This window comes from Crinia signifera, chromosome 4, assembly GCF_055691185.1.
Source record: "Crinia signifera chromosome 4, ASM5569118v1, whole genome shotgun sequence".
Lineage (NCBI taxonomy): Eukaryota > Metazoa > Chordata > Amphibia > Anura > Myobatrachidae > Crinia > Crinia signifera.
This window is the reverse complement of record NC_139220.1, coordinates 19,291,084-19,313,976: the sequence shown is the minus strand read 5'-3', so window position 1 is coordinate 19,313,976 and position 22,893 is coordinate 19,291,084. Positions and strand designations below refer to the sequence as shown.

At 46.7% G+C, this 22,893-nt stretch overlaps 1 protein-coding gene across 4 annotated transcripts in view; it reads left to right on the top strand.

Annotated features, from left to right (window-relative positions):
* FGD4 (FYVE, RhoGEF and PH domain containing 4) overlaps window positions 1–22,893 on the top strand; it is a 92,581-nt gene that overhangs the window by 31,418 nt on the left and 38,270 nt on the right. Inside the window, exon 1 of one of the 4 annotated variants that reach the window (XM_083181315.1) lies at window positions 714–984. The exons of 1 other annotated variant lie outside the window; for it this stretch is intronic. In XM_083181315.1, coding sequence (XP_083037441.1) covers window positions 729–984 — 256 coding nt within the window. In that variant the 5' untranslated portion in view covers window positions 714–728. Of the gene's footprint in view, window positions 1–713; window positions 985–9,972; window positions 10,084–13,186; window positions 13,439–22,893 lie in introns of those variants that run through there. 2 more of the 4 variants (XM_083181318.1, XM_083181317.1) reach the window with 2 other exon arrangements.

Sequence of the window (22,893 nt, the reverse complement as noted above, 5' to 3'; positions counted from 1 at the left end):
GCCTCTGGGTCATGCCCCCATAGCGGCAAAATAGGGTGTGGCCTCGCGGGAGAGCCGCGAGTATATGCCAATTCCCCTTAAATTATACCACGCCCCCAAAATTTTCGGCGCGACTTCGACGCGCATCAGCAACGTCCCGTGTCCAGCAAGAAGAAAGTTGGGAGGTATGCAATCGGATTCTGCCTGTCATTTTTCAAACACAGTCTGTGGCATGGCAGGTAGGAGCTGATTGGCTGGCTGTTTATTATTCTCCATTTTATCACTTTTGAAGCTTAGTGCACCTGGCCTCTTATCCTGTAAGAATTTTATGTAAGTCTGTCAGAATCCGCATAGGGGCGAATATACGATTTGCCGATGGTTTACAGACCCTGATACCCAGGGAAAGACGCTGGTTTTAAAGAGTCTTCCCTGGAATTGTCCCTGTTTTCTGTTCCCACCATCTGCACAGTACAACTTCTCCCTCGCCTGTAAATGCACAGTGCACAGTGATTCCTCCTTGCACAGTGTTCCTCCCCCAGTCGGGGGGATTACAGAAGATGGCATTTCTTTTTGCTGACTTATACAAAGTCTCCTGGGTCTCCTTTAAGTCTTGTAGGCTGCAGACCGCTGCTCTGCTTAAGTAACCGAAGTAGGGAGAGAAAAAAAAAACTCAGCACCTGTCATCCATGGTTTGGGATTGCTGGGAGCAGCTTGTCCCTTCATTAAGAAATTTGCAAAGCACGGGGACAATGAGAGGAAAAAAAAAGAATGGTAGCCCAATCGGTGACAGACGCCTGCATCCAATAGTGTTGCTCAGGCCAGTTACCAAGGAGATCACCATCTGTTCCCTCCCCGCTGGAATGTGCACAGAGCCGGGGAAAAAGCTGTGCACAGTGTGGGATACTGGGAACTGCAATGAAGTGTGCACAGGAGAATCCTGGACCAGCCGGAATTTAAAGGCCGGATTTTGTGCAGGTGGCTGCTCCGAGAGGCTCTGCGGGCCAGGTGAGTGATGCACTGCTAATGCCAAGGCAACAATGACAAATGCACACAATGCTGCAAATACCCCAATTGCTATAATGGAGGACAGGACACAAGAAAACCAGCAATGTAGCGCTATCATTCTGATTATACCTATAATAAACCCCACTGCACGTCTGAGTCCTATTCTAGGTGCAAGCACTGTGCTGCTGTACCTGGCTGGTCCGCCTAGGATGGATCCTGAGTGAGCAGGTTCCCTGCCATGCTGTGAAATGCTGCTGTACCCAATATGACATCTCCCATGTGCCCAGGTCCTGTCTCCTTTGCTGCATTATGCAGACCCCTGCTCCCAAACTTTCAGGCTGTGGAACCGTACCAGCCTTATCCCTGTATCTCCTCCCCATGTAGGCATGAGAGCTGCTGTCCCCATCCCCTTTCCACCCACAGGCCCTGCTCCTGTTTGTCCCTGATCCCAGTGTAGGAGGCTGGGGAAGATTTGGATAATGAATGCATGCTTGTCATTCTTCTGGGCACTAGCAGGATAGGAATAACAGGCTTTGTGTCCCTGTATACCCAATGCCGGTGTATACTGGCGGCATCCGTATACCACTGTGCTCTAAACTGTAGGGGTCCATCCTGGTGCATTCGGTTCCTGGGGAATGGGATGGGAACGCTATAGTACACAAACTGGTTGTGATGTGTGTGCAAATATATACATACAGGCATCTATGCGTGTGTGTGTGTATATATATATATATATATATATATATATATATATATATATATATATATATATATATATATATATATATAATATAGTATGTGTGTGTATTCCTCTTTGTGAATTGAGCAAGCTGCATTAGATCTGCTTTCAATGTGTTGTGTGCTGTGTGAGAGTTGCGAGCCCTTTGTTGCATAATATTGTCATGTGATTGATTTTTTAAGGATGTGATACTGCAGCGTCTATGTGCCCAGAGGGCCTTATTACAGTGTACTGCAGGGGGGGGGGGGGGGGGGCACTTGTTGTATACACTATAGTTCCTGATTCTGAGCCTGTAGTATGTAAGGGTGCGAGCAGGGCCCTCCTACCTCTATGTCGGTTTGTTCCTACCTACTTTGTTTTATCTCTGTTTACAATTGTAAAGCGCGACGGAATATGCTGCGCTATATAAGACAATGTAAATAAGTAAATGAGCCACATAGAAGGAGTCTCTCCCTGGACCCTGTTGGGAGGGATAGGGGGTCTCTGTTTTAGCTGCTGACATGACCACTTCCAAACATGTCATTGCAGAATACTGTATATCTATCATTCAACTGTTATCAGAACATACCAGTATGCAGTGATTATAGGTATGTCGATGTATTGCTTGCTGAGCATATGGGTACTCTCATCTCACTGGGGGTCAGAAGTGCTAGGTCTTGGCGAGAGAGAGATAAAGTACCAACTAGTCAGCTCCTAACTACCATTTTTGAATGCTTTAAAACACCCCGGCGCAGGGGTATCGCCAGCAAAAGCTGACGATACCCCTTAGAAGCCTACGGGCTTCTCTCTACAGCACTGTTTGAGGGATCCATCACGGATTCCTCCCAGCATGCCCCATGGCCACCACGGTCACTATGTGCATGCGTAGACGGACACTCGGGTCTTAGACCTGGAAGTCCAGGGACAGGCCCCGGCCTGTAACATGAAATTTAGGAGCTGCTTGGTGGGTACTATATCTCTCATGCCTTAGGAATATTAATTAGGGATGGTCATCTACCATCGATGATTATAAAATCATCAATGGTTTATGGCCGATGTTTATTGTCGATTTCCCACCATCGATGTCAAGCTTAAACAAATAGTTTTGTCTTTGCTTTTTCCCCAGAAGGCTGGGACACGGAGCATAGCTCCGCCTCTGACACCTGTGAAGCCCCGCCCACATGTTTTGATTGGCCTACAGGCCAAGCAATCAAAGAAAATGGATGACCATCGATATGTAAAAACATTGATGGTCATCACTTTTGCCATAGATAGCAACCATCGATGGCAAAGGCAACGATGGCCATCCCTAATATTGATCTTGAAGTGGCTCATGCCTCACTGCATTATGAGGACAACGTTTGAGCTCACAAAGCTGCTTTCAGTGTGTAGGTTACAGGTAAATTGTATTTAATTATATGTTATTGTTGTGGTTTCTTATGAAGAGTTATGGCAGCACTGCTGCCCCCTAGCTGGTAGGAGTTGTTGTTGCAGCAGCAGCAGCAGCAGCAGCAGCAGCTGGACAGTGGTATTGTTACCATGGTATCATATACTTGGTCCATTCATAATGACATACGACTGCAGTTCACACTCCACACCAGTGGTGGCACTGTTGCAGTCTGTCTGTGGATCACTTTATATATGTTGTTGCCTTATATTGCCCCTGTGGCAGCCTTTAACAAGGATTACATGAACCCATAGAACTGCAGATGTGCAAATAATACACAGTGGCCCTTATTCTGGTTGGTGCGGTCGAGCCGCATATGCGGCTCCGACCGCACCAGACGAATCCCCGCCTACAAGACGGATCGGCACGGCCGTCCGTACACGGACGGCTGCCGATCCGCATGAAAATGGTGGAGGCGTACGCCTCCACCATGGTGGGAGCTGCCCCCTGCATTCGATGGTCGTCGACCATCGAAGGCAGGTCCGCACGCCGCGGCAGCTCCCGCAAGCTGAGACCACACGGACAATCGTCCGTGTGGTAGCTTGTATGGGGGCTGAAAGCTGACATCCGGCGACGTCAGCTTTCCGCCCCCATGAGTTGCGTCATGGCCTCATTACCATGCGTACGCCCCGCGTTTGCATGGGAACGCCCATGAAACGCGGGGCGTATACATAGGGAAATGAGGGCATGAAGCCCCTCACGCCCCTATACGCCCCCTTTGCGGCGTACTAACGTTATGTGCGGCGAATTCGCCTGCACATGCGCAGATTGACCTCTGCGCATGTGCAGACGGAAAACATCGGCGGTACGGCCGCACGCGGGCCGTACCGCACGAACCAGAATAAGGGCCAGTCTCTGTACACAGTCATTTGTAACCATTTATTGAGCATGAATGACGGTTTCTCAATGAATAATATAATAAAATTTTAAGACCTGAAAATGAACGTAAAAGGGCCCGGTTGTAACCTATAGCAACCAATCCGATCACCGTTTATTACTGTGCATTGTGTGCTGTGTAGAGGGCTCGTGAGAGAGTCCTCTCAGGCATTACATAGCACTCTGGCCTAATATCATGGGACTGCTGTTGGAACCACCCAGCAATCTGACTCACAGCATTAAACGGCTCCACTTCAGCAGCCTCCTTGTTGTGTGGTAATTGTTTCAGAATGTCAGCCAGAGCCAGAGAGTGCTCAGGGATCTGCTTTGGTATTTTGTGCACTCTCTCTGTCCTCGGAAAATGTGTTTTGTCCTCTATGGGAGAGCTCCAGGGATCTGAATGGAAGAACCCAGACCCATTGCTTTAAAAAAAATGATCATTTCCTAAAAATCTGTATGGCGCAGGATTCTGCGGAATAAAACGAAATTCATTTTATTAGTAATCCATGGACGCGGGGGAGGTTTTGACCTTATTCCCATCTTTTATCCCTGAAGATGCTGTCGCTGGATTTTCAATGCGCTCATCCTGCCCGATCAGCGAGTGTGGATGAGACTCATAGAATTCTGGGGATGGCTGGAGCTATCCACCAATCAGAGTGCACCATTCTCTACCTGCCTTCCAGCCTGTAGTCATACAGGGAATGGAAATCAGTACGCTGATTGGTGGATGGGCTGGAGCTATCTACCAATCAGAGTGCAGACAGCCCTTCACTGTATGGAAGCATGTGAAGAGACGGCGTGGGGCCACAAGATGGGTAAGCTATGATTTATTCTCGTGAATGGGTTGGCCCAGGGGAGTGGGGTAGCAATAGCCACAGCGGGGTCCAGGCACTGAGTGGCTTGTGGGTGCTTGGGCTCTGCGGAGGCTATTGCTTCCACTGCCTGGACCATAGACAATATACTTATCTGCTGTTCCATCGCACCAGCCCTCATTGAAAATGTTGTGTGTCCCCCCCCCCCCCCCAAAAAAATGGCTGCTATTATGGTGCAGTGGCCATTTTAGGAGGGTCATATTAAGGGGGCAGATGGTACAGACTCCTGCGGCGGCCGAAGGAATCCACTGGCAAGGAGCACGTACCATGGGGTGGGGAGCCGGGGCAGCAAGGGCCCCAGGGCCTACAATTCTTCTAAGCCGTCCCTAGGTCACGGACTACTGTTACCAGCTACCTTTGTGTGGTACGGTAAAGCCTGCGTATGGTGCTACTGACACTGTGTGTTTCCATATAAATCTACAAAGGTTATTGATATAATATTAGTTACAGCTTTGCCTCGTATTCCCGCCTGACTGACAGACATTGTGAGTAAAGTGAAGACATCTGGAGCTGTAAGCCCCCATTATGTGATGTAATTGCTGGACACTGTGTAGCCGAGCTGAACAGACGCATGTGAGGGGTAATGACTGTCACATATTCTGAAATTTGTCACCATTAATCATCTCATCACGGAACTGGAGCAGACATAGGACCCTATTGTGTGATCATGCACAGCCCCGGAATACTGCAGATCTGTGCAGACCATGTAGTGACATCACATAACGGGACAGCTCACACACGCTGCAAGGCTGCTGTAGGAGCTGTGCCTGGGGAACGCAGACCACTGGGGTCTGTCACTGGGAACAGTCCATGCTCTAGCGCTGGTCTTCAGGAACCTTAGTGACTTCACTGTTACATACTTACCTGGGGAACGGCTTATGACTGGATCGTGTCATTTAGCCCTGCCCCTCACTGCGGACCATTGAATTGTGGGTGTTTCCTTATGTTAGGGGCGGTGCTTAATGATGACAAAACAGCCGCCTCGAACCATCCCGAGTGTCTGTGACTGACAGGTAAAACTTCCAATAGGAAACAATCAGGGCCATCTTAACGTATGGGCTTAAGGGGCAGCTGGTCAAGGGCCCCCCAATTCTTAGGGCCTTCGAGCAGGAGCAGATTGGGCTGTGAGCATCTGTCTCCTGAGATTTTTGGAAGGCATTAGAGAATATGGGAAGCCAGTCCGCATTTTCTTCTTCCTGCTTCCCAGCCTGCAGCCAAACAGTGAATGTCTGTCCAAATGCTGGTGGAGTTATCTACCAATCAGAGTACTGACATGGGAAAGGTCGACATTCAAATGATCGACATGGGGTTTTTCACTTATTTTACCCGAATGTCGACATGGACACTAAAAAAGTGCACTGCGTCCCCTTGCATGGCTCGACATGCTTCAGGCACGGTGCCTCGCTACATTCGGCACACTATTTTATTATACCACCACTACACATCCCAGCATGCCCTGCTGCAGTTTTGCTATTTGGCCATGCTAAAACTGTAGCAGGGTATGCTGGGATGTGTAGTTCAACAACATCTGGAGTGTCAGGGTTAGCCGTCACTGCCCTAGTGGATGGTAGGGCATGAAATACCACCTGTCGGCACATGTCGGCTTAAAAAATAAAGTGAAAAAAAAAAAACCATGTTGACCTATTGTCTGTCGACCTGCCCCATGTCGACTTATTAAGTATGACGACCTAATGACACTGTCGACCATCAGTCATGTCAACCTTCAGTCATTTCGACCTTCAGTGGTCAACCTAATATTTGTCGACCTAGTGACCATATCTGTGTAGGGGCCCCATTGCACTGCTTTTCTCAGGGCCTACAATACTTTTAAGATGGCCCTGGAACCAATAGGAAGTCATTACCAGTCATAGAGGTGGATTCATTGCTGCCGTCCTCAACGTCAAACCCCCTCGTCGGCCGCTCGCCATATTCAATGTTCCGGCAAAATCCTTACCATCAGAGGACAGCATGGATTCCCTTAAGGGATTCCCCGAGGTTTTGTGGCGAGCCCCGCTATTTTGGTGGTCGCACTCGCCATTACCACCTCGCCTCAGGGAACAGGCGAAGTGGAAACGACGATATGAAGGGTAGGCCGTTGAACACTCTGACGGCAAGCTATCAACAATACTCGGTGTATAGCTTGCCGTCAGGGGCTCGCTGCCCGCATTGAATGTACCCCATAGACTGTGTCTGGCTTCACTGATGCTGAGTTTGGGACGTGCAGTCCGGCATCCCATAGATAAAATCTGCCACTGAAAGCAAGTATACATACAGTATGCACCTTAGCCTTTTAATATTACACTTAACAATCTGGCCACAAGGTGGCAGCGTTTTCAATGGACTCTAGAGGAGAATTTATACTGCATGTTTTGTGTATGCAAAGCAATAAATGGGACACCAAGAAACCCAGAACGTTTTGCAAAAGATTTGTCGTTACTCTCCTCGGGTGCGGTATAGGTCGACAGCAAAAGGTCAGCATGCACAAAGTAGAATTGACAAAAGGTTGACGCATCAAAAGGTTGATATGGGAAATGCTGACACATGGAAGGGTCGACATGAGGTTTTTTTTTTTAATTGTGTCAATGTTAAACTTGGACCCCAGAATAATGTACTGCGTACCCTCACACTTCGAGCCAGGTGTCTTTCTACGCTCTCCACACACTCTACTGTTCCCAACCAGAGTCTAAGTGGATGATCAAGCATGGAAAAGTCCCAATAAATGTAAAACTCATGAAAAACTCATGTCGATTGTTTGCTTGTGTCGACTTTGTGTTTGTGTTGACTGCGGTAGAGGAGGGAGGTGCTGCTGTGAGTGATGCAGTGGCTGTTTGAGCTGAATGCACTTTCAGCAGCGATGGGAGTACCAGCTTATGTAGTGCCATCACACCCTCCCCGCCGCTGTATCACATTTATAATTGGAAGCAGTGATATAAGCTGTGCGGGGACAGGAGTGGAGCGGTCACTCGGCCTAAAAGGACTGCTGCTGCTTTTCTGTCGCCCTATTAATAGATCTTGCTGTGTGCGGCTGAAACATAGGAAGTGTAGTTCCCTAAAGAAAATGTTTATTTGGCTAAAATACTTCACAGCAAGCGTGGGCTCCGGTGAGGGGACGGTCGTCACCCTGTTGTAGACCAGATCCACATCAGTGAGGCTGAGGTGCACTGACAGCTGCAAGTACCTCTCACAGCATCTGCTCCAAGCCTGCTGCCGGGCCAAGGTACATTTATTACTGTCTAACATCTCTTCTGTCCTGTTTGAGTGTGTGATGTAAGTATACACGTGTGTGTGTGTGTGTGTGTATATATATAAATATATATCTATATATACATACATACACAGCACGGACGGTGTAGGGCAGCATGGACAGTGTAATCTGTAATGGTTAGCATTGTGGCCTCACAGCACTGAGGCCATGGGTTCGATTCCTACCATGGCTCTAACTGTGTGGAGTTTGTATAGTCTCCCCGTACTTGCGTGGATTTCCTCCGGGTACTCTGGTTTCCTCCCACAATCCAAAAATATACTGGTAGGCTAATTGGCTCCCACCAAAATTAACCCTAGAATGTCTGCGTGTGCGTGTACATGTGGTAGGGAATATAGATTGTAAGCTCCACTGGGGCAGGGACTGATGTGATTGTTCTATATTATAAATGGTGATCCAGCCAATCAGCTCCTGTCGTGTGTTTGAAATAAAATGGCAGGAGCTGATTGGCTGGATCATCATTTGTAAAGAGAGATCAATAAAACCGTGTAAACATGGTGCCAGGTAATGTGTGCACTATATGGCACTGTGACAGCCTTAAATCTGTTCTTCCTGGCATAGCACGAGATATAAATATACATCAAATATGTATGGTGTATATATAAATAATAAGCATAGTAACAAGAATGCAAACATTTGTTTTGCTGCAAATCTGAGGTAAAATAAAACAATATCCTTATGTAAGTAAATGGTATTGTTTGTCCAATCCAGTGTATAATATAATTTCTCTATTTAAAGGCCTGGATTGTCTGTAGAAGCAATACATGTAACCAGCAGCAGCCCGTGCTGCCCACGTGTTTCTTGGTGACAGGAGGATAAACATGCAGGTTGATATGTAATGTATGTCTGACCTTGTCTCGGTGAAGTGAGCCCAGCAGCCGCCTGTCATGTTCAGCCTGCAGCATTCTGTCACTTAGGTTATTTTTCTCCTGGCACTGTGTGTGTGTTTATGTTTATATATATATATATGTATATGTGTGTGTGTGTATTCATTTCATTTCATAGTAAGGTTCCAACATGTTCTAGGTGCATTAAATCTACCTGCATTGCTCCGGAGGCAGGGAGAACAAACCTTTACGGGTACATTTTCGAAGATGGGAGCTCTATTGAACCTTGTATGTTGCCCTTAGCAACCAATGAGTCTACTACTTATTTATTTAGCACTTTTTAGAAGATAACAAATTGTATCTTGCTATGGGCAACATCCCATCTGAAACAAAATTCCCATCTTAATAAACAAACCCATTATGGTGTGTACACATAGCGCGATTTAGGCTAATGGCCAATTTTGACTATCCGATTTGGGCTAACTGCACTTAATGGGGCATACTCACATGGCGATTTTTGCCCTATTTCTAAAGCGTTCTGACTAGATTGCTTAGACCAGGCATGTCCGAACTGCGGCCCTCCAGCTGTTGCGAAACTACACATCCCAGCATGCCTTGCAATAGTTTTAGCATTCCCTAATAGCAAAGCTGTGTCAAGGCATGATGGGACTTGTAGTTTCACAACAGCTGGAGGGCCATAGTTTGGACATGCATGGCTTAGAAGTTCAGCCTGGATCGCTCCAGTATAAATCTAGTTAGATCCCCAGTGTGACACACCAGGCAGGGGAGAGAAACTGCGCGGGTTTTGAACGAACATTAGGCACCAACGGGAGAAATAATCTCTCTCCGTCACGGTTGGCCGTGGTAAGGGAGAAGTTGGCGTTGGTTAATGTGTCACAAAGTTGGCTGGTAGTTATAAAAAGAGGTCACATTGGCTTAGTGTTCCTGGTCACCTGATTGTTCCGGCCCAATATTATTCCGCTAACATTTCCTGGTGCCCTGCTGATCTGCACTGAGCCCTGGGTGGCTTCTTACTCCGGAGTACCCCAGTGTCTGGGCGAGGGTACTTCCTCCTGAGGTGTGACTGTGGCACTGAGGTGAGTCCCAGCTAATACACCCAGTTACACATTTACTTTGGATCCTTTTCAGATAACTAGATCACAGTCCACAAGTGCTCGTCTGGAGGGCAGAAGCTAAAGGTGCCCACACACTAGAAAGATCTGCGATCATAAGATGTGCGCATAAATTAGCCTTCAAATATTTTTTCTGTCCTGGACAAAAGATTTCAGGCAAGCGCACATCTTTACCAAAGATTTTTCTTAAGATCCCGTGTGCGTTCCTATAGATCTTATGTTAAATCTTCTGATCTTTCATGCAGCACGTAAGATCAGAAGATTTAGCAAAAGATCCACGGGAGCGCGCATCGGACCGAAATCGTCCGATTATCGGTAAAATAGCATGCAGTCATGACATGTAGTGTAAGGGACAGAGCGGTGCACAGTGGTAGCAGCATCTTCTCCCAAGCGTGCTTTGTGTGAGGTGTTTCTACCGCTCCCCCAGACTCCCGCACTTGCTCCAATGTTCCGCTGAGTGGGAAGTTGTAAACTGTATTTGGAAAGCCCCTGAGCAGGGTGTTTGGAATGCAGGTTTTGGGGTAGCAGATCCCGTACGTGTGTGTTTGCTGGATCTATGACAGGTGCAGTAGGTTGCGCTTTGATATTATTCTGTACAGAGAAGTGTTGTCACACGCGTTTCCCGGGACAGTGTGTAACCGCACAGGGATCAGGTAGCAGCTGCGAATCTGCATTCCTGCACCGTGGCCTTCTCTCAGGTGACATTCCAAAGTCATTGGCGTATGATCTAACTGATAACCCGTGTTACTTCCTGTAAGGCGTCCCAGTCGAGGGTGGAGCAACCTTTTTTTTCTTCCTTGCTTTTAAATATTAATTATACTGGTTCAACTCTCCGTAGTTTCCAGATTCCTCTTGGGGTTTCCCTTACCCGCCGTCGCTCGCACCTCTCAACTGTTCAGATTTAGGACGGACAGTCCCGAATTGAGCGCTCTTTCGCAATAGGCCGCAATGTCTTGCACGGGGTGCATTGAAATGAAATGGCGCATTAAGGGGAAAGGGTGGTCTAGCTCCCTGTGCGGCCTGAGCACGCTTCCCTTACACCGGTCACATTTACCCAGTGCCAAAAGTTGGGCAATCCGGAACGCTGATTGCGCCTAATGAAATCACTTAGCGCTGGCGTATCGTTTAATGTGTACTCGGCGTAAGAATGCTTTAAAAAAAATAGAGGCGTTAATCGTTTATTTTTAGCAATTAACAAAATAATAATTGGAAAGTCAACGAAATCGAAGTCAATATTTGGTGTGACCGCCCTTTCCTTCAAAACTGCATCAATTCTGCTAGGTACACTTGCACAAAGTTAGGGAGAAAATGCACAAAGCCGATAAGTGACAAAGTTAGGGAGCAAATGCATTGGCCATTGATTAATCGGATCATCCGGCAGCTCCAATTAAAATAATATTCTTTATAATTTATTTTGCTTGTCTCTCGGGTTCCACACAAACTGTTTGTCTGGGCAGTTCAGTCGAAAGGTCTGTATAGAGGATAAGGTCATTTGTTCTACAGTATGTTGGTCAACAAGCATTGGGTCAACACCATTAGGTCGACATGGGTCTAGGTTGACACAAGCATTAGGTCGACAGTCAAAAGGTTGACATGAGGTTTTTCACAGGATTTTTTGAGCCGACATGTGCCGACAGGCGGTATTTCATGCCCTACCATCCACTAGGGCGTGGTGGGAGAATAAAATAGTGTGCCGAGCGCATCGAGGCACCGTGCCCGAAGCATTGCGAGTGCAGCGAGGGATGCGGTGCACTTCAAACTTTATCTATGCTGACTGTGTCGACATTCGGGTAAAAAAACAGTGAAAACCCCCAAGTCGACCCTACGACAGTCGACCTAATGCTTGTGTCTACCTAATGTCCTGTCGACCTAGACCCATGTCGACCTAGACCCATGTCGACCTAATGGTGTCAACCTAATGCTTGTCGACTACATACTGTAGTAGTAGTACGTTTATTTATAAGGCGCCGCATAGTGTCCGCAGCGCCGTACATAGCAAACAAAAAAACAAATGACAAGGTAACGTACAGGGTGTGTTGAAAAATACAGTATAAATAGGGGCATAGCTGGTAGAAATAAAATCAGCTTCAGTTCAGAAGTAGGTGTCAAGGAGACTGAAGATGAAGTAGAGGAAGGGAAGAACAGGACAGGAGCACAGGTGAGGTAAAGAGGTAGGGTGAGTACGTGAGAAAGCAGGGCCCTACTCATAAGAGTTAACATACTAAAAATAGGTGGGTGGACGAACGAAAAACAATAGGATAAGTAGGAACGGAGGGGAACGGAGGCAGGATAGGAGGATCAAAAGAGGTTAGGAGGAGGGATAGGCTAGTCGAAAAAAGTGGGTTTTGAGAGAGCGCTTGAAGGAGGTAAGGGAATCAGAAAGCCTGATGGGTGGCGGGAGGTTGTTCCAGTGCAGGGGGGCAGCGCGAGAGAAGTCTTGGACACGGGAGTGGGAGGAGGTGATTAGGTGAGAGGTCAGTCGGCGGTCAGCGATGGAGCGAAGAGGACGGGAGGGAGTGTGGATAGAGATCAGTGAAGAGAGGTAAGGAGCGGTGGCGGAGGAGAGAGCCTTGTAGGTGGTGGTGAGGAGTTTAAAGAGAACTCGGAGAGGAATGGGGAGCCAGTGAAGAGATAGACCAAACGATCCCAACCCCTGTATAGTAAAGGTCGGTTGACCTTCATTGGTCTACCCGATGCATGTCGACCTAAATAAGGTCAACCCAATCACCCCTACCCCTCTGTATGACCGCTGACATGTCTGCGCCCTGCTCGCAAAAGCTTACAATGTAATTGGCTGCGCGGCATAGTTATCACACTCCATGCCCGATAAATCGGAGCCCCATGGATACATGAGACATTCGTTCCCATTTGCTGGCTGTAATGCTCTGGTCAGGCAGATGATGTTCTCTTGTCCCGCCTGTTCTGTGATTCCAGGCAGGAATACTCGGTCTGCCTCGGGGACTCTGCCTGTGTCACTGCTGATCTTCATAAGCTATAAACATCTCGGAGAACTTAGAATGTCATTGTGTAGTCAGTGAGAGTTTGCCGAGGAGGAAGTTCAGTCTTTCCCTGGCAGGGAGGAGCGTTGTATTGTGTTTGTAGTACAGACTCAGGAGACAAGGACACACAATGTAAGGCACGGGTCACAACGCAGCAGAAATCGCACTTACGGCCAAAAAAATAAAAACCCCAAACCGGCATCTGTCACCGGTTCTGCACTTTATACTCATTTCCTATTTTTTCTGGATGGACTTCTCCAAGCGCTGGGGGGAGAACGCCGGCTCACAGATGCATGCAAAGTGCGTGAAGCCGTCTTCAGGTGAGTGCTTCTGTTTTTTTTTTTCTCCCCAAGAGATGACCTGTTGTGTGGGACTAGGCAGTGAGGCGGATTATTGCACTCTCGCGTAGGATTGAGGCCGGTAAGTGATCGCGTCTGTCCCGGTCCTCCCTCAAAAGAGCTGTCGTTAACCCTTTCGTGTGCCAATGTCGCTGTGAGCGATGTGCAAAATATCCGCTTAAAATGCCAGGGCTGTAGTCAAGGACTACGAATCAATTTCGTTATTGCCGGCGAATGGTCTTGAAGTCAATTAACTGAAGTTTAGTTAAATATTGCAGCCAAAAAAAAAAAAAAATACGGTACTTATGTAGTATCTGGGCTGCCGATTTTTTGATTGTATGCCTTAAGTTAAGGCATACAATCAGATGCGATGCGATGCGATATCGCATCGCATCGCATCGCATGCGACCATCGGATGCGATGACCCGATTTTTCCATAGGAATCAATGTTAAAATGGACTGAGTCCATTTTAACATGGAATTCAATGGGAAAAAGGGGTCCTTTTCATACCCCTACTATCCAAGTGGGCATGGAGTTGGATATAAACCTGTGGCGAGCGTAGCGAGCCACCGAGCCCGAAGCGTGGCGAGCGAAGCGAGCCCCGCGAGGGGCCGGTATTCTGTGTCCCCTCGCGGGGCTCGCTACGCTCGCCACGCTTCGGGCTCGGTGGCTCGCTACGCTCGCCACAGGTTTATATCCAACTCCATGCCCACTTGGATAGTAGGGGTATGAAAAGGACCCCTTTTTCCCATTGAATTCCATGTTAAAATGGACTCAGTCCATTTTAACATTGATTCCTATGGAAAAATCGGGTCATCGCATCGCATCGATGGTCGCATGCGATGCGATGCGATGTGCCCGATTCGACCCGATTTAGAAATCGGCAGCCCAGATACTACATAAGTACCAAAAATACATTCACTGTGAGCGACGCTGTCATTTTTTAGCCGATATTTTGCACATTGCAATGTTGGCGCTGAAAGGGTTAATAACCGTCAGCTTTCCCCAATGTCCGGTCGTGCTGCAGGTGGCTTTCTGTTTATTTTAGGATTGCCTGATTACACATCATCATTCCCCTTCAGAATTTTTCCCCTCGTTTTCCCAAAGGCTTTTCCCCCCCTCTGGTCTTAATCAGTCGATAGGGCGAAATGGAAGATTAATGGATTCCATGACCGAATAGATAAAGTTGAAAGAAAGAAATGATCAGCCAATCGGCTTCTACCTGTCATTTTTCAAACACATCCTGTGCCATGGCAGTCAAGAGCTGATTGGTTTGTTACTTTATCGCCACATTATCGTTCCCCGAGCTTTGGTAAATCTACCGCATTATATCCATATATTTACGTTCCCCTCTTCTCAGCCATAACCGTAAAACTGGGTACAACTAGACAATATATTAAACTATATGCGCGATAACGGCCCATCGATTACGGTATTTTCCTGCATGTCGTCCAGAGTGTACGCACTATGGGGGAAATTTACTAAAGGAAATTTGTAAAAAAAAAATAGGTGTATTTGTATCCAGAAATACACTTATTTTTGACATTTAATATCCCGAAAATACGGCAATTCGTAGTCGTATTGATGTACTATCAATAGGAATACGAATTGCCGTATTTTCGGGATAGTAAATGTCAAAAATAAGTGTATTTCTGGATACAAATACACCTATTTTTTACAAATTTCCTTTAGTAAATTTCCCCCCTATAGCGTTAACGATGTGTGGTTAATAGCGACACCTTCTGTCGTCTGTATATGCGGCACAATCCTGACGATTCTGTCACCGTTATACTCACGGATGTGGCAACTGAACGATATCGTTTGTAACATTGTATAGTGTGTGTGTGATATATCATTTGTTAGGGAATTCCAGGCGGTTCAAAGGAAAACGTTGATGACATTGTATCGTTTCCGATATCGTCTAATGTGTACCCAGCTTAAAGCACCCCAATTTAACATCCGGTTTATAGAATGCTTACTAAAATACTAGCAACATCCATTTTATTAAGACCACCACAAAAAAAGCAACTTTTTGTTTTTAAGGAATTGCAATAAAACATTTAATGAATAATTTTAACATATTAAAGATATTTATAACATTACAAGCAGGGCTATTTTTGAGCAGGCTCCAGCAGGAACTGAGGGGTAGATTTATTAAGCTCGGTGAAGTGATAAAGTGTCTGTTTTTTATCACCAGCCAAAAGCTGATTGGCCGGTGATAAAGACCAGACACTTTATCACTTCACCGAGCTTAATAAATCTACCCCTGAGGCCCTTATTCTAGTTCACTCTTTCTGACAAAATATTTCTTAGATGGACAAAACCATGTGCACTGCAGGTGAGGCAGGTGTTACTTGTGCAGAGATAATTAGATTTGGGTGGGGTTTTACACCTGCTTCACCTGCAGTGCACATGGTTTTGTCCATCTAAGAAATATTTTGTCAGAAAGAGTGAACCAGAATAAGGGCCTCAGTTCCTGCTGGAGCCTGCTAAAAAATAGCCCTGATTACAAGTATTCATCCATGTAGTGGATTTTTTCGTCAGCTTGGATAATGACATGACATGATTTCCGGCTGCTATGGAGCAGATGCATGCTGGGACTTGTAGTTTCACTATGCCTTTTACAGGTGGTCTTTGAAGGTGAGACTTATTACATATATGAGCATGGTTACAGTGTATATGGTGTTGTTATCATCTGTATCCGCTGTATAACACGTCTGTCACTGTAGCCACACGTTGGTTGTGGTAGAGTAATAGGACATCAATGACTCTGTTGCAAATTTGCTACATACCTATTTTTTTTTTTCTATTTTTTTTTTCATTATTTTTCCTGGTCAGTACAAAACACAAAATTAAAATAAAAAAATCATGCAACGAAGGGTTAATGTGGGGTCATGTATAATACATGTGTGTGACACACACCTGAAGCAGCGACCTTTGTACCGTGTCATGTGATCATTCGTTATGGTAACCTTAAACCCATACCTGTATGTTCTTTCTCTATCTGTCCATCACCTGATCTATCAATCCGAGCATGGAGAGACATTAAGGGGTCTCTTTACAGTACTGGGGCGGGATGTTCTAACATCTGCAGCCCAGCTCCGCCTCCCTTCGCCGCCCATCGCATACATAATTATCGCATATGCGATAATTATGGCAAAGGACAGCTGTCCTTTGCGGTGAGTCAGCGGGTCCTATCGGGTCCCGGCGGCTCCCCCCTCCCTCCCTCCCTTACCTGGTGCTGCTGCTGCCCCGGGCTCTCCTCCTCCCTGCACCCGGAAGTGGATCATAGTGTAGGGAGGAGGAGGTCACAGGTCCGGGCAGCACAGCTCTGTGCTGCCCAAACACAGGAGAGGGGGAGTCGGTGCGGGGCGGCGGTGGGTCGCATGTAGGCTTCTATGGGGCATCGCCAGATTTTTCTGGCGATGCCCCCCGTCAGGTAACCCGGCGGGGGATGCTTACCCAAAATGCGGTAAAAACCCAGATAACAGGGTTTTTACCGCATTTTTAGTTTACAGAATCTCCCCAATGATACTTGCAGAGAGATACATTAGACTGAGATAGTCACAACCAACCACCTCCTGACATTTTTGAAACCCAGCCTGTAACATGGCAGTTAGGAGCTGATTGGTACTTTATCTCTCTCCACTGGTTAGTACATAACATAAAATGACAGAAGATGATTGTTTGCCTTTTAATCTATTACCACTTTGGGCGGGATGTACTAAACCTCAGTTTTACCACATTTTCACATGTACTAAAACCCTGCTGCCACGTTGCCACAGGGCAGGCATACCCTATAGAAGGCTATGGGCTCCCTGATTCCGGGAGGGTTGCCCACCCTTCCGGGGGCCGGGAGGAAGGACCCGATTTTCGGGAGACTCCCGCAAATTCCGGGAGGGTCGGCAACCCTGATATATGTATGGTCAGTGCCCAACCCTAGTCGGGAGGTGGTGGTGTGTATCTAACTCAGCGTACATTATACAATGGATACGTTATATAGGGCTATTTATAGGTTCTGTTTCAGGTTTGCTTTCCATTAGTGCTGTGACTGCAGGGAGCAAAGGTCGCACAGTGTCTATACCGGCTTCACGTGGCCTTCCGCGTGACCACTGAGATTGGCTTCATATTGCTCCAGCCCAGCGGTATTTAGCATGCTACCCTCTTGGAACTACACATCCCAGCATGCCCTGCCACAGTTTCAGCATTCCTCAGCTGTGTGTAAAAAGATTTTACTGAATGAATTGAATACCTCACATAGGTGCAGTGTGATAGAATGAACACTGACACAAACCACCATGCAGTGCCTCCTTCCTACCCGGTGTGTGGCTTTCTGCTCTGGAGCTTCTAGAAAATTCCTCAGGGGCAAACAGGATTTCTGCAGGAGGGGATTTCTAAATGTTTGCATTTAATTGACATGCAACAAGCTATAGTCTGCCCCAAACATAGTGCAGTGTGAGAAATACAGTACGTCAGACATGTTTCATACACCGACATAGGCAGGTCTAATGATCTGGTGCAATTGTTGAGCACTCGTGACCACAGACTGGTTCTCGTTGATAGATCTACAGTGTCTAGATCTGGGCAGTGGCGTAGCTATAGCACCGCAGCCCCTCGGTCGCGGGGGGGGGGGGGGCGCTGTGCATATGGGGGCGCCGGGGGGGCTGCGGTGCTATAGTAATCCCCCCGCGCCCCATCCCCCGCAGGCTTACCTGTCCAGTGTCCGCGCGTCCCGGCTCCCCTCCTGGCTTCAATCAATGCTATGGAGACGGACCACGATAAAATGGCCGCCCCATAAAGCAGACTGTTCTCTGAAACTGTCTGCGGTATGGGGGCGGCCATTTTATCGTGGTCCGTCTGCATAGAATTAATTGAAGCCAGGAGGGGAGCCGGGAAGTGCGGCGGACAGGTAAGCCTGCGGCAATGGGGGGAGGGGGCATGGGGGGCAGCCGGGGTGGGGGAGAGGGGGGGCGCCCCCCATTAACGGCGGGGGGGCGCCCCAAACAAAGCTACGCCACTGGATCTGGGGTAGCCAACTCCAGTTCACGATTTCCAGGTCTCCTCACAGATTCACAAGTGAAGTAATTAGCTCCACCTGTGGATCTTTTAAAATGTGTCACGAGTAATGAGTGCACCTGTGCAGCAGCTGGGTAACCAGGGAAACAGGTCAGTGAGTAATGAGTGCACCTGTGCTGCAGCTGGGTTGTCTGGAAAATGTGAACTGTTGGTAGCTCTCGAGGACTGGAGTTGGCTACCACTGGTCTAGATAAACAGACAATTGTTCTACCCCAAATGTCGGCATGCAGTGGGTCGACAGGTCAAAATGTTGACATGCAATAAGTCAACAGTGTCACAATGTCGACACACATACAAAAAAAGGTAAACACCTGTCAATGTCGACATGAGGGGGTTTGGAATGGCTTGTTCTTACTCAACCATCCATGTCGGCATAAAGGGAGACTATAATAGTGTGCCGGGTGTACGCGTGGGGTCCATGTCGACATAGACACCAAATAATGTGAAAAACTCATGTCAACCTTTTCATGTGTCTATCTTTTTTTATGTTGACCTTTTGACCCTGTCGACCTATTGCATGTCAACATTGTGGGGTCATCCGATTAACTGTCTACCTAGATTCTGTCTGGGGGGGGGGGGGGGGGGGTATGGTCTCCAGTTCGACATGTTCGATGCCCTGTCGACCTTTAGTGGTTGACCTAATGTATTTCGACTTTCATAGTGTCAACACTATGTCCCAAACCCTATAAATAAGGAATAATAATGCTACCATGGTTTGGAGCAGAAACTAATCACATTTATTTTATAATGTTGCCACGGCGATATATCCCCTTATATATCCAAACAAGCCGTAGACTTTAAAGAGGTTATTTTTAGTTAGTGCGCACGTTTCTCCCAGTTGGGCTGCGCAGTTTGGAGCCCCCATAGGGACCGCGGATGCCTGGCAGAGCTGCCTGTGCAGCAGAGATTATTACTGCGCTGGAAGAACAAAGATATCCAGATATACTGCCCCGCACATTAATATTCCATCCTCCCAGCCACCAGATAACACGCAGGGGGATTCGGGATGCTGTGCGGCCTTCCTTAATAGTTTCACTGAAGTTGGCAGTTTTGATTCAGCTTCATATCTCCTGTGCCTGGTTGCTGGATGTAATAGGATTTCAGTGGCTGTTATACGGTAGATGGATTATTTGTTGTCCGCAGTTTGAAAGGCGAAAATCAGCCAATCATTACCCAGGCTCTGTGTTTCATACCTTACAGGTGCTGACGGTCATTTGCATTCAGTGGCGTAAATAAAAATTTTGTGCCCCCTCCTGCCAAAAAAGTTCCTGTCGCCCTATCCCTCATACATTAATTCGATTTTGCTAATTCGAAATATGCTACTGTCTTGTAGTGGCCCCATTGGGCATCTGTGACAACCTATACAAGTGTTCTCATACCTTGGAAGGGGTGGAGTTTTTTTTCCAAAACTGCTTTCTGATTGGATAGGTGCAATATCTCAGCGGGGCCTGATTGGTCGCTCGTCTACATGTTGTTGTATACCCGGCACTTTCTCCCTTTTGGGTTCCTGTTGCCCGAGACCTTCCCTTCTTACCCTGATACAAATAATGATGAAATTAAACTAATCATCTGCCGTCTTTACGGTGCTCCTAGTTTTTATTAACCCTTTGAGTGCCAACATCTCTGTGAGCAATGTGCAAAACATCGGCTACAAAATCCCAGCGTCGCTCACATGTGTTATATAAATTCAAATAAAAAATGTTGGGTAAAAAGAAGATTATATTTCCTATATACGGTAACATTACAGGTCATTATATGATGAATACAAATGTTTGCTTGGCAATTTCCACACCAATTATACATTCACTCGGCACCCAAAGGGTTAATACGGGAAAAACTAAACAACATGATTGTTTTTTTTTTTGTGCATGTATAAAAAGAGAAACCCAACGGAATGATTAATAATAAATGACACAAAAGATAACAACTGAGAAGCAGAAAACGTTATTATGATGTCTGAGACGGAAGCCAGAGCTTCTCGCAGTGTTGTGCTTACAGCTGTTATTACAGTAATGGCAGTGATTACAGTGAGATTGCAGTGAAGTCATGTCTGTGTTATTGGAGAGAGCCTTTTATGTTTCCACCTGTTGCGGACGGCGCAGAATCCTGTAACACGCGGGAAACGGTCTAGTAGCAATTCACTGTGATTCCATGGCAGTTGGGTAATACCTTGTGCCTTCCTGATTTTCTGTACTAGTTCTGTGCCAGTTTAAGCCTGGGTTCCATTGCTCCCGTTTCTACTAAACATGAAATCACAGAATGCTGCCATGAGGTTTTTGAGGTGAAGTACCGATCGAAGGACCAAATTACGGTAGCGGCTAGTTCCCCTTGGCCCGAAAGGACCCTATGATGTCATTGTACCATGTGACAACGAGCGTCTCGGTGTACCGTAGATCAGGGTAAGAGATTACCTTAAAATACTGGCCGCCGCCTCCTCTAGCATCCTCAAAAACTGTCTGCAGTATGGGGGCAGCCATTTTCTAAGTGTCACTTTTCATTATAGCAGCAGGGAGAGACGGGACCATGACGGCAGGCCAGGTACCGTCAGACAGCAGCGGGTAACAATAGCCCCGCAGACCCCCCGGCACCCACACTTTCTCTACGCCTCCCCTTGCGAATCATCATCGTTTGTCCGGCACGCGAATAGATGTTTTACATATTACATATACATATGTTAATGCCCCTGGCCAGCACCCACGCCCCTCTCCGCCCCCCTGCTCGCGAGGCAGGGAGCGTACAATCGGGGAACAGATTGAGCACCGAGTTTGCACGCTCCCAGCTTTTGCATATGCGCAGAAATGCAGCTGCGCATGCGCAAAACATCGGTCCCGGTGCGAATTCGCGCTCGCTGAATCAATCTGAATAAGGGCCATTAACTCCTAGAGTGCCAATATCGCTACGAGAGATGCATAGAATATCCGCTAAAAATACCAGCGTCGCTCACATTTGTTATATAAATTCAGACCCAAAATTCTGTGTAAAAAATGATATTTCCTATATGAGGTAACATTACAGGTCACTATGATGAATAAAACCGATTGCTTGCCAATTTTCACACCTATTTCGACAAATTCACCTGGCACACAGATGGTTAATGAAACTGTACCAATACTAAAATCCAACAGAATTTCCATGAGAAGCCGCGGCCGTCTATTATATTGTGCGCAACCCGCGTCTGTTAGCTAATGGAACAGAATACTGTGGGAGTTAGAGAACACAGGTTCTTCCTACTGCAGAGCAAATCCATCGAAAATATGTGCATCCTGGAATGAGATATCGCTTTCCCACGGCTTAAAATACGACTCGAAGAACATTTCTGAAGTCAAATTTAGTTCTGGGTAAATATAGAAAAGTACTGGACGATTTTTGCTCTTTAAAACAAAAAAATAAAAATAGTGATTCAAATGAAAATAAAAGTACATTGTGTGTTTTCAAGGTTATGATGCAAGATTGTGTAACTAGTCAAAATGACGGGTTCTGCAATGTACTTTGAGCTGTGACAGTTTTTACTTTGACTTTTCGCTGTGACCACAAACTCTCCACCCACCCCCAGTCCCTATCTGCTCCTACCTCCAACCTCTGTCTCCACAGCGCTCTCTCTCTCCATATCCAAGTTTCAAACAGATCAGTGTCCCTGCAAAAATTGCTTTTACTTTCTGTCATGACATCTTTTAGCACACAAAGGAGTAATTTGCTCCATCGAATAGCATCTATCGGTCACTGGCGGTACTTCACTTCAAAGAGGTGAGGAGTAGTTAGCCTTTTATATACAAATATATGTATTTAGTATGGGGGCACCATGAGTCGCTCTGTCTTTTGAGAACGCTTAATGTAGTATATTCCCTAACCGGACCGTGCATTTGCACGCCATTGTGCACTTATTGCACTTTCTCTGTTACCTTATTGCTGTCAGGGCAGTGGTAGGAGGCATGTTAGAGACGATGGTGACCACAGATTGATGCCATTTTGGTCAAGGTTCCCTTGGGAGTGACTGTCCGAACTTAACGACCATTATTTGTTTTTCTTGTGAGTCAAACCGCTCAGGCTTATACCTAGCTTTCCATTCCTTGTTCTACGGACATTGGATCTATGGTCTACCTGGAATTATTTGCATCATTGCCCACTTCTGTGTGTACGTTTTGCCTGTGGACTCTTCTTGATTCTTTGTCACCTTAACCGGTGTCAGAAGACGTCTGTATCTATGTCCTCTCTAACTGCACCTTCTATAATCAACAGAACTTGCTATGGGATGTTAGTTACTCTTTTTATTTCAATACAATGTCAAATCCTTACTTGTTGTATTGGCCCTATAGTGAAATCACGGTTGACTATCATCTCAGGAGAACTTGATGGAACGTCT